This window comes from Osmerus eperlanus, chromosome 4 (genome assembly GCF_963692335.1).
Source record: "Osmerus eperlanus chromosome 4, fOsmEpe2.1, whole genome shotgun sequence".
NCBI classification, from domain to species: Eukaryota; Metazoa; Chordata; class Actinopteri; order Osmeriformes; family Osmeridae; genus Osmerus; species Osmerus eperlanus.
Genome location: NC_085021.1, coordinates 9,280,264 through 9,292,570, shown reverse-complemented (window position 1 = coordinate 9,292,570; position 12,307 = coordinate 9,280,264). Strand labels below are relative to the sequence as shown.

At 51.0% G+C, this 12,307-nt stretch overlaps 1 protein-coding gene across 1 annotated transcript in view; it reads left to right on the top strand.

The window, feature by feature from the left end:
- The window catches only part of lrp1ab (low density lipoprotein receptor-related protein 1Ab), an 82,687-nt gene that overhangs the window by 58,245 nt on the left and 12,135 nt on the right, over window positions 1-12,307 (top strand). Inside the window, 22 exon segments of the mRNA XM_062458704.1 lie at window positions 1,526-1,715; window positions 1,868-2,072; window positions 2,305-2,497; window positions 2,613-2,738; window positions 2,899-3,027; window positions 3,143-3,262; window positions 3,407-3,520; window positions 3,819-3,968; window positions 4,173-4,295; window positions 4,552-4,668; window positions 4,940-5,068; window positions 5,243-5,365; window positions 5,944-6,084; window positions 6,389-6,576; window positions 6,718-6,901; window positions 7,014-7,099; window positions 7,231-7,350; window positions 7,522-7,709; window positions 8,253-8,458; window positions 11,091-11,285; window positions 11,402-11,550; window positions 12,197-12,290. Of these exon segments, the coding sequence (XP_062314688.1) occupies window positions 1,526-1,715; window positions 1,868-2,072; window positions 2,305-2,497; window positions 2,613-2,738; window positions 2,899-3,027; window positions 3,143-3,262; window positions 3,407-3,520; window positions 3,819-3,968; window positions 4,173-4,295; window positions 4,552-4,668; window positions 4,940-5,068; window positions 5,243-5,365; window positions 5,944-6,084; window positions 6,389-6,576; window positions 6,718-6,901; window positions 7,014-7,099; window positions 7,231-7,350; window positions 7,522-7,709; window positions 8,253-8,458; window positions 11,091-11,285; window positions 11,402-11,550; window positions 12,197-12,290 (3,270 nt within the window).

Here is a 12,307-nt window from a genome sequence, read left to right as displayed (position 1 = left end):
CTGAGGTCACTCTTTGTGTGGTAAATTATAGTGTAGTATATGTGTAATCTAGGAGTACCTGAGTTACTTAATGGTACTGTAATGGGAAAGTTTTGTATTGTGGCTGTATACAGTATACATTACCAAAATGGGTCTGAATGCACATTATGGTATAGATTGCAACCTTTCGCCACCCACAAGCAATTATTGACTTTTAAACATTGGCAAACATTCACATGGAGTGTCCAGGGGTTTTATTAGTGAGCAATTGTGGGTCATAAAGAGATCCTCTGAGAAGTGACGCAAGTCCACTGAAGCTAAACCCTGAAGGAGCCTGGGAGACTGGTGTCGAGGGAACTTTACGATGCGGGGTGGCAATGCTGAGCGAATATAGGGGATGTGTGTGTGTCTGTGTGTGTGTGTGTGTGCGTGCGTGTGAAGACTGCTTCACACTAACAAGCTTAGCTCTCTCCTGACGTGTTCACCCCACCAGTTTCCCTAAGGTGACCGAAGTAGCTCCAGTGGACGCTTTTGTTGTGTTTTTTTCTGGAAATAACAAGTCACTATGAATTAGACGGTCCACGGGGAGCAGTACTTGTGTGTGTGAGAGCAGCCAAGCGTGAACCAACAGGATGGTGTCCACTAAACCAACTCCAGAAACAGCAGGCCTGCAAAGACCTAACTCTATTACACAATTGCCCCCCTCCAACTCTGTTATTCACCAAAAAAGAAAAAATGGAAGTGTATTTTAATGAGTTTGTCCTTCTCTCTGTTTCTTTTTGCGTTCGCTCTCTCTTTTTCCGTCACCTTCCCCGTTCTCCCTAACCACGACCCTCTCCCTCGCAGCGCCTCATCGCCCTGGAGCTGATATGGGCCGACAGGGACATATAAGAGCGTTTCCCAGTGCCATTTAGACGTCGCTCTGAGTTAACCATGCGTGCAGCCTGTTCCATCTTTAAAGATGATTTACTATTACCGTTCGATGTAGCCCTGCAGCGCCTGGCAACAAGGAACCTTATTTCATTGGCTGACAGGCCTGCTGAAGGCTTCTCTGTGGTTGACTTTTCCTCAGGCTTTGTCCCCTGACCAGACTCCTCTCTCTGAGACACTAAGTCAGAGCAGTAACAGAAAGGTCAGACTCTGCTGATACCCAGACAGCGATGGGTAGAGAGAGACACGATCCCAATTGGTTACAGAGAATAGTCTACGCTAAATATTAGGGAGTCAGGTGGCTGAGCGGTTAGAGAATCGGGCTAGTAACCAGAAGGTCGCTGGTTCGATTCCCGGCCATGCCACATGACGTTGTGTCCTTGGGCAAGGCACTTCACCCTACTTGCCTCGGGGGAATGTCCCTGTACTTACTGTAAGTCGCTCTGGATAAGAGCGTCTGCTAAATGACTAAATGTAAATGTAAATATCGAAACTGAAAAGGGGGAGATCATATTTTTGTGGCTTTGGCTCCACCAGGGCCTTTCGACAGCACAACCAGTCTCCAACACCTACGCTAACTCCTCCCCCTCCTTCTCTCTCTCTCTCTGTCCCCCAGACGTGGGCTCTGTGGAGGGGCTGGCCTACCACCGGGGCTGGGACACCCTGTACTGGACCAGCTTCACCACCTCCACCATCACCTGCCACACGGTGGACCAGAGCCGCACCGTGGCCTACGACCGCCACACCGTGGTCACCATGTCCGAGAACGACCACCCCCGCGCCTTCGTGCTGGACGAGTGTCAAGAGTAAGAGGGACCAGCCTCCTGTGTGGCGTGAAAGGGCCCCAGGACACGGGAGTCACGATGCTCGTATGACATGCTGTCAGGGAACCTTTTTCTCTGCTTTGTTTCTGTGTGTCGTAACTCCTTCATCTCCGTCGTCGTTTGTCCTTCCGCAGCCTGATGTTCTGGACCAACTGGAACGACCACTCTCCCAGTATCATGCGGGCGTCTCTCAACGGCGCCAACATGCTGGTCATCATCGGCAGCGACATCAAAACCCCCAACGGGCTGGCCATTGACCATCGAGCCGAGAAGCTCTACTTCTGTGACGCCACGCTGGACAAGATTGAGCGCTGCGAGTACGACGGCAGCAGCCGCTACGTGAGTTGTCACATCAGCTGCTTGGGAGACCCGTGTGACGAGAGTTGACTTGAGTCCGTTTGACGCCGTTGATGGAATGGGATGAAATTGACCTCGTTGGTAGACTTGATGTAATAGGACACAGTGTGAATGGAGCTCATGCAGTCCACGGCTGGAGTTGACGTCAGACCAGCGGGGATAGTTTAATCTGGTCTGGCACCTTAATTAAGGCCCAACTGAACTTTCTCTCCAGGTGGTGTTGATGAACGAGCCTGTGCATCCGTTTGGCTTGGCCCTGTACGGGGATTACATCTTCTGGACTGACTGGATCAGGAGAGCCGTCTTCAGGGCTGACAAATTCACTGGGGGAGACATGAAGGTGCTGCGCGCTGACATCCCCCAGCAGCCAATGGGAATCATCGCTGTGGCGAATGACACAAACAGATGTAAGTGGTCAGGCATCGTTACGTAAGGAAGATTTCAGACATCTCATGCAAACGTTTCCCTCAGAAACTCCCAACTCTAAACACTTGGCCCTGCCTGGGCTGTCATGTCGTGCAGGTGAGTTTTCTCCATGCCTGGTCAACAACGGCGGCTGTCAGGACTTGTGTCTGCTCAGGTCGGACGGACGGGTCAAATGCAGTTGCCGTGGAAACCGGCAACTCCTGGAAGACAACACGTGCTCAGGTGAGTGGTTGGAGCCGTGTGACGTCGTCACTACAGGATCCTCCGTGACTAAACTCCCTGCTTGAAATGAAAACTCGTATCGATATTGTTTTGAACCCCCCCCCCCCCCCTTGAAGGGTTTGTATAACTTCTGCTAACTGACGTTATTTGCTCCCGTCAGCTCTGAACATGTCGTGCAGCAGTGTGGATGACTTTGAATGTGGTAATGGGGAGTGTATCAGCTACAGTCTGACCTGTGATGGCATGGCCCATTGCAAGGACAAGTCGGACGAAAAACAGTCCTACTGCTGTGAGTTCTCACACACTGTGAATGACTTTCATTATCATTGAACACTCTCGTATTGATTTGGTTCCCTCGGGTTTAGAAACCTGCTTATTTCCTGCTGTATCACTGTGGGTTACAGCCAATCGGCTGTGTAAGAAAGGCTACAGACGCTGCATTAATGGACGCTGCATCCGACACCAGCTCTGGTGTGACGGCACGGACGACTGTGGAGACCACTCAGATGAGCTGCCCTGCAACAGTGAGTCTGTCTGTCTGTGTGTGTGTGTCTCTGTGTGTTGTCTGGGAACATTATAACTACCAACCTGCTGACCCTGACTGTTTATTTCTTGGTGCTCACATTACTTCTTAACGCGCTCGCCCCCCCCCCCCCCCCCCACCCCAGTGACCCTCTGCAAAGCGGGAGAGTTCCAGTGCAAAGACGGCAGCTGCATCTCCAACTCCAGCCGCTGCGACCAGGTGATCCACTGCGAGGACGCCAGTGACGAGATGAACTGCTGTAAGTCTCCCCAGGCGCTCCGATCGAGCATGGAACGTTTGCAGCGAGCGCAAGGTTCCTTTCCGCTTTCACTAACCTCTCTCTCTCTCTCTCTCTCTCTCTCTCTCTCTCTCTCTCTCTCTCTGTCTCTGTCTCTGTCTCTCTATCTCTCTCTCTGTCTCTCTCTCTCTATCTCTCTCTCTGTCTCTCTCTCTGTCTCTCTCTCTCTATCTCTCTCTGTCTCTCTCTCTCTATCTCTCTCTGTCTCTGTCTCTCTATCTCTGTCTCCTTCTCTCTCTCTCTCTCTCCCCTCCCCCAGTGCCGACCAACTGCTCCCGTTTCTTCCGTCTGGGGGTGAAGGGAGCCACTTTCCAGAGCTGTGAGAGGACCACCCTGTGCTACCTGCCCTCCTGGGTGTGTGACGGCACCAATGACTGTGGGGACTTCTCTGATGAGATGAACTGCCCAGGTCAGTCCACCATTTTCAGGCAAATGACCTTTCACGTCTCAGTAGGTGCCGGTGGTGGATTTTCTCCCGTCACTGGGAAAAAACGGGAATGCTAGATGTAATTGTATTGAAGAAATGCGACTTCATTTCTTTCTTTTTTTTTTATATACTTGAAATGAGTCTTGACGCTGAGATTGAGGCTGTGTTTGTGCTGTCTCCCGTCAGACAAGAGGAAGCTGAAGTGTCCCCTGAACTACTTCTCCTGCCCCAGCGGGCGCTGCATCCCGATGAGCTGGACGTGCGACAAGGACAACGACTGTGAGAACGGAGAGGACGAGTCCCACTGTGGTCAGTCGCCCTTTTTCTATCTGACTTCCCTGTCACTAGTCCTGTCGTCGTAAACCAAGTTGAAAGCAGTCCTCCAAATGAACTTCAGAAAACGGTCAAAGTCGTAGTTTGATGTCTGTTTTGTATCTCGCTGAGAGACACAGCCGCTGTCTGATGCCTCACAAGGACGAGGTTTTGGTGAAGGATTTCTTTGTCCTAGAATCTAGACTGTTTCGTGAAGTCCTGTTCTCGTTTGTTGTTGTCGTACTCTTTGCAGACAAGTTCTGTTCGCCCACTCAGTTTGAGTGTGCCAACCACAACTGCATCCACGGCCTCTGGGTGTGTGATGGAACGGACGACTGCGGGGACAATTCTGACGAGGGCAGCAATTGTCGTGAGTGACCAGCGCCAATGATGCTTTGAAGGAACCTGTACTATCTTTACAATCTGTACTGTACAGCTTTCATGTAATTCAATATATTCCCCTCACTCAGTGTTATACACGGCAAAATATTTGTCATGCGAAAGTGTAAATTAAATGATGCAATTCCATGGTCAGAGTGAATAGTATGGCAGGGTATCACGGAGCCTAGTTTCAGCTACGAACCTCTTTGTCTGCTTTCAAAAGGAGATATTTGACCTTTTGTACGCTGTATGTGTGCTAGTGTCTAAGACGTGCAGTCCGGAGGTGTTCCAGTGCCCTGGGTCCCACGTGTGTGTGCCCCAGCACTGGAAGTGTGACGGGGACAAGGACTGCCCTGATGGGGCTGACGAGAACATCAAGGCTGGCTGTGGTGAGACTGACACACACACACACACACACACAACATCTCTTCATTATTACCACGCTACAGTACTGCTACCTCTGCAGGCTACTTTAGAAGGGCATCCCAATGCCCAAGAACATTCCGATTCCGACCCTAACCCCATCTCCCTCGCTGCTCCTCCTTTCCTCCTCCCTCATTCAGTGTACAACAACACCTGCGACGAGAACGAGTTCATGTGTCAGAACAGAGACTGTATCCCCAAACACTTTGTCTGTGACCATGATATCGACTGTACCGACGGCACTGACGAGTCTCCTGAGTGTGGTGAGTGTGTGCGGAACGAGCCTCATAGCAGGGAGAGCTAACTCTATATTAAGAGCAACACTTTACACCAAGGTTACATTCGGTACCATGTGCCTACATAGCAATACCTATATCAAAGACATCGCTATGTTCATCCATATGTCAATGGTGTTTCGTGTTAGGGTTATGGCTACCGTTCGGGTTTAAGTTGAGGTAGAGGTGTAAGGGCTTGATGGATGTTTTAAAGGGGCAGTTGAAGGTTGTATTTCTAAAATAAAGTCAATGTTAACATCCACTTTAAAGCCTATCCTTCCCCATACCAAGTTTCACTTGAACTGACTTGTACTGCCAAACCAAAATGAAGTCTAACTACTTAACTGTTACATGGCACAATGTAAAAGCATTGTTCCCCACCCTAACCCTGGTCTGCTGTGTGTAGAGTACCCCACCTGACCCTAACCCTGGTCTGCTGTGTGTAGAGTACGCCACCTGACCCTAACCCTGGTCTGCTGTGTGTAGAGTACCCCACCTGACCCTAACCCTGGTCTGCTGTGTGTAGAGTACCCCACCTGACCCTAACCCTGGTCTGCTGTGTGTAGAGTACGCCACCTGTGGCCCGGAGGAGTTCCGCTGTGCTAACGGACGCTGCCTCAACCAGAAGATCTGGGAGTGTGACGGAGAGATCGACTGCCAGGACCGCTCCGACGAGGCCCCCAAGAACCCCAACTGCCTGGACACAGGTGTGTGTGTGTGTGTATGTATCTGTGTGTGTGAGTGTATCTGTGTGTGAGTGTATGTATCTGTGTGTGTGAGTGTATGTATCTGTGTGTGTGAGTGTATCTGTGTGTGAGTGTATGTATCTGTGTGTGTGAGTGTATCTGTGTGTGAGTGTATGTATCTGTGTGTGTGAGTGTATCGCGTACGCTCCTTTCGGTTTCTTTTTGTGGAAACCTTCCAAAGTAAATAAAACACCTCGCCACCTATTCCTCCCTCCCTGCTGATCTGGGCCGGATGTTAACGGTCCCTCTCCGCCCCGCTTCGCAGAGAGGAAGTGCAACGAGTCGGCCTACATGTGCCGCAACGGCAAGTGTCTGAACGAGACGCTGCTGTGCGACCGCAACGACGACTGCGGCGACGGCTCGGACGAGCTCAACTGCTTCATCAACGAGTGTCTGAACAGCAGGCTGAGCGGCTGCTCCCAGCTCTGCGACGACCTCAAGATCGGCTTCAAGGTAAGCGCGCGCGCGCGGCCGTCCCGCGCCAAACCCACGCCCGAGCGCCGGAAGACCAGGCTGAACACAGGACAGGAAAGGTGTGTGCGTGTGTGTGTGTGTGTTGACACGCCGCCTTGTGTCCCGCGGGGGTCCTCGCAGTGCAGGTGTCACCCCGGCTTCCGTCTGAAGAGGGACGGGAAGACGTGCGTGGACGTGGACGAGTGCACGAGCAGCTACCCCTGCACCCAGCGCTGCATCAACACGCACGGCAGCTTCCACTGTCTCTGCGTGGAGGGCTTCCAGCTCAGCCCCCACGACCCGACCGTCTGCAAGTCCACCTCCGGTGAGATCTGCGCGTGTGTGGTGGGAGGGGTGGATGGTGTGGTCTGTGTTTTGCAGGTGTGTGTGTGTGTGTGTCCCAGTCTAACGTGTCCCTGCCGTGTGTCCTCTCCTAGAGGAGGAGCCCTACCTCATCTTTGCCAACCGTTACTACCTGAGGAAGCTCAACCTGGATGGCACCAACTACACCCTGATCAAACAGGTTAGACACACCGCCTCCATCTGACCGGAGCAGCACCACCCACGCCTGTTGGGAATGGCTGTACTCACCTGTACGTGTGTGTGTCTGTCTGTGTGTGTGTCTGCGTGCGTGTGTGTGTGTGTGTATTTCAGGGTCTGAACAATGCAGTAGCCCTGGACTTTCACTATGCAGAGCAGATGATCTACTGGACAGACGTCACCACTCAGGGAAGCATGATTCGCCGCATGCACATGAACGGCAGCAACGTCGAGGTAATTTGCCCCCGGTCACCCTTCCCACCTGTGAGTCTGACTGGACAGTCTGTTGTTAGCTGTTCTGTGATTGGATAGTTTGCTAGTCACTCTATGGTCTGGTAAAACAGATGCCAGTGCGTTTTACCTGCTAGTTCTTCTTGTGTGACCGTGTGATTGGCTGTGGGTCAGGTGCTTCACAGGACCTCCCTCAGTAACCCAGACGGGGTGGCTGTGGACTGGGTGGGCGGGAACCTGTACTGGTGTGACAAGGGCCGGGACACCATCGAGGTGTCCAAGCTGAACGGAGCCTACAGGACCGTGCTGGTCAACACCGGGCTGAAGGAGCCGAGGGCTGTGGCGGTGGACATACGCAACGGGTAGGAAACAGCACCCACTCTGACCCTCGTGGACGCTGTCCCTGTGACCGAAGCCTGACTGATGAAACCACTTTAGTTTCGCTGAGGAATGGATGTGAAAGCCCAGATGAGGACTGCTTCGTGTGTTGTAGCGTTATAAGACTGAATAGTCACCGTACCAAAGTGTATTACTGTATCATTTGTCTGCATAGCAACAATGCTGCTCTAACCTGTCTGCTAGGGAGGGGTGATAGTAGCATAGGACTGTATAGCGTAGCATAGCTTACCCTGGCAGAAAGGGATGAATGGAAAGATGTGCAGTAGGGGTGGGGGGAAAAAATCGATTCACATTCGAATCACGATTCAGTCTTCTAGCGATTCACATTGATTCACAAATGTAGACAATCGATTTTTAATCGATTTGCGACCCCACGAATCGAATTGTGAGGTACCAAAAGATTCCCACCCATAATGTGCAGCATATCCCAGCAGCGCCTGTCTAACATGACAGGCGTTCAGCTGGGTGGTGCAGTATGTAGTGGGTGATGGGTGTGGGTGTTCCAGGTACCTGTACTGGTCTGACTGGGGCGACAGCCCCCACATCGGGAGGATCGGGATGGACGGCAGCAACCGCAGAGTGATCGTGGAGGACAAGATCACCTGGCCCAACGGCCTCACGCTCGACTTCATCAACGACCGCATCTACTGGGCCGACGCCAGGGAGGACTACATCCAGTTCTCCAGCCTGGACGGGACCAACAGACACACGGGTAACACACACACGCACGCTGTGCACAGGCACACACACACACTCACACACACACACGCGCTGTGCCCACGCATACAGTACATACATGTGCTTATGCAATGTACATGCCACTTGCATGTGCGTTCACTTGTGTGTAAATCCAAAAATATACAGGCAGAAAGTACCCCCCCCACACACACACTCACTGCTCCATTTAAAATGGAGTACATCAGCAGTTATGTAAAACGCACTGAACCGGACAAACACACACACGCCCATCCAACCGGACACACACACACACAGCCCCCCAACCAGACACACACACTTACCCAAACACACTCACACCAACATACACACACACTCGTACGGGAGCTGTATAAAGAGCAGAGAGAGAGAGAGAGAGAGAGAGAGAGAGAGAGAGAGAGAGAGAGAGAGAGAGAGAGAGAGAGAGAGAGAGAGAGAGAGAGAGAGAGAGAGAGAGAGAGAGAGAGAGAGAGAGAGAGAGAGAGAGAGAGAGAGAGAGAGAGAGAGAGAGAGAGAGAGAGAGAGAGAGAGAGAGAGAGAGAGAGAGAGAGAGAGAGAGAGAGAGAGAGAGAGAGAGAGAGAGAGAGAGAGAGAGAGAGAGAGAGAGAGAGAGAGAGAGAGAGAGAGAGAGAGAGAGAGAGAGAGAGAGAGAGAGAGAGAGAGAGAGAGAGAGCAGCACAGTGTCGTAGAGCCCCAGAGGACCAGGCCTCTGAATGGAGACAATTGTTGTGACCCGCGTGCGCCCAGCCCTGCACGATGACTGGCCGGCAGGCGGCCTTGTTAGAGAGCACGGCACAATAGTTGATATTGTCAGTCGACCAGGCGTGCAGAAGAATGCCCGAGCGTGAGGGAGCTCTGCTATTGAAATTCCTCCCGCTGCCAAAGCCCCGGGAAGGTCAGCACATCTCCCACAGAGTGCACTCTGGGAATTAGGTTTAGACCATGCCGCCGGTGTTTTCCTTGAGCCAAGTGGGGGTGCCTGGTTCACGTGTGTGTGTGTGGATGGATGCAGAGCTGTGTTTAAGGTGATGTGGGGGGGATTTACAAGCAGGGCTGTGAGGTCAGGTTCAACCATGGAGTTCCACTTATTTTACACATGCTCACTTTGTGGTGTTGCTCCACCTGTAGCCTGTGCTATCCTACATGTCCCCCACCCCAACCCACTGACACACACGCGCACTAGGGTGACCACCCGTCACCCGCCCCGCTTTGTGCTGTACCGCACAGCATTTCCACCCCTTCGCATATTGAGAAAATGTCCCGCATTTTCATCAGTCCGTTGGTTTTTAAATCATATTAAGAAAACATGCATGCGTTCTTTTGCCTTTTTAAGAAAGCATTTTGTTTATCATTTTTGCGGCATAGTTTTCACCTTTATTTAACAGCGCTTCGTCAGAAGTACAAATACAACAGCCGTTTTTTAAATCTTATCCAATGGTTGAAAAGAAAGGAGTAAACACGGTCATTGTAGGTTGTGACGGCTGTCAATCCAAATGTGGAGCAGTGATTCGTTCCCTGTGTTCCCTGTCAGAAAACAAATGGATAATTCGGTAAATACAAATGTTTCAAGGCGGCATAATGGAAAACAAAAAAGAGAAAATGTTATTTTATTAGAGACTGGGCTAGGACATAAACCTGGGTGAGGCCGATAGAAGGGGATACCAAAAGAGTGTTTTGCAGTCTATGTAAAAGCAGCTTTTCTATTTCACATGGAGGAGAATATGACCAACAATAAAGACGTGTTATGTTACATTGTGATGTAATGGTGTTTTCTGGAAGGTACTAAAGAATAAAGCATAATACAAATGTTTTTATTAAGTTAGATAGACATTATATAACAGTTTGAGGTTATGTTTTAATGTTGGTAACATGTCCCACATTGTCCCACATCAATTTAGTAATCGTCCCACATTTGGTTTGTTTGATGGTGGTCACCCTAACGCACACACTAATGCAGCCATGTCTGTTTGTGGAGCGAGATACTGTGTTTAAGTTCAGATAAGACTGGTTTAATGGGATGTTGATCTAACTGCCCTCCCATCTCTGCTCCAGCCTCATATGACAACATTGCTAATGCTGCCTCAGTTTGTGCATATTTACTGCTTTCCACAATACTATGATTGGCACTATTGCGGTACTAAACTACTTATGATGTGTGCGCGTGTGTTTTTGTGTGTACACTTACTTGTGTGTGTGTGTACTGTACGCCACAGTGTGTGTTTTCACCCTGTTGGGCTACTGTGCTTTTACAACAGTGGTACGCTAATAGAGGTGTGTTTCCATAACAGCATGTTCCTGACACGCACACAAATGCACACACACACACACAGTGCAAACACAAGGAGCATAATGATAGGAAAGCTCTGTGATTACTGTGCTAAACCCCGATGAAGCGTGGCCCCGTGACATAATGTCCAGGACAGCCAGGTCTCTGTCATGGCTGTGGTGAATGCTGGTGTCACTGTTGGATGTTTGGTACTACCTGTCTCGAGATTCAAGGTTCAAAAAGATGTTTACTTTTCCTTTTGTTGACACTGGTCGAAAATAGATGTTTGTCTTTGGCTTTTCATGATTTCGGACTAATGTGTCTTAATATCGGTATGTTTGTTTGTGTGTGTGTGTGTCCACAGTTCTAACCCAGGACATCCCCCACATCTTTGCCATTGCCATGACGCTGTTCGAGGAGTACCTCTACTGGACTGACTGGGAGACCAAGTCCATCAACAGAGCGCACAAGACCCTGGGCACCAACAAGACCCAGCTCATCACCACCCTGCACAGGCCCATGGACATCCACATCTACCACCCCTACCGCCAGCCCGAGGGTGAGACACACACACACCTCATCTACCATCCTGGAGTTAGATGCTAAACTATCTTGCCAAAGATTTTCTTTCTAACATCCTCTGGCTCATCCTCTTCCTCCTCCATCCTCCTCCAGTCCGGAATCACCCGTGCCAGACCAACAACGGGGGCTGCAGTAACCTGTGTCTGCTGTCCCCCGGGGGGGGCTACAAGTGCGCCTGTCCCACCAACTTCTACCTGGCCCACAACGGGCGCACCTGCATGTCCAACTGCACCGCCAGCCAGGTGAGCAGCAGGGCCTCACTGTGCCCATGTGATCATGTGAGCATGTGATCAGCTGACAGGAAGTGGGCTGTGTTTGATTTGGCTCAGAGTTGCCACCTGTGGAACTGTTCCCCTGGTGTCTTGACAGTGGGTGAATGACAGGAAGCACGCCACAGGGTTTGTTATTACTCGACCCCAGTCTGTTCATTATATAGATGACACCTGTAGGACTTGTGTTGCTGGGTAAGAGCTCTCTGTCTGACAGCTGAGGGCCTCTTGTCGTGCACAGCGGGAGCTTCTGCATGGTGTTTGATCAAGTGCTTGTGTCTGGGGATCATCTGTTGACAGTTGACAGGCTGTCTAGCGAGCCCCTTAGCGCCTACCTGCTACTGTCTGACCTGTCTGTCTCTCTCTGTCTCTGTCTCTGTCTCTGTCTCTGTCTCTCTCTCTCTCTCTCTCTCTCTCTCTCTCTCTCTCTCTCTCTCTCTCTCTCTCTCTCTCTCTCTCTCTCTCTCTCTCTCTCACCCTCTCTCTCTCTCTCTGTCTCTCTCTCTCTCTGTCTCTCTCTCTCTCTCTCTCTCTCTGTCTCTCTCTCTCTCTCTCTCTCTGTCTGTCTCTCTCTCTCTCTCTCTGTCTCTCTCTTACCCATCCTTCTCTTGCTTTCCAGTTTGTGTGTAAGAACGACAAGTGCATCCCCTTCTGGTGGAAGTGTGACACCGAGGACGATTGTGGGGACCGTTCCGACGAGCCTGCTGAATGCCGTAAGTGTGTGTGTGTG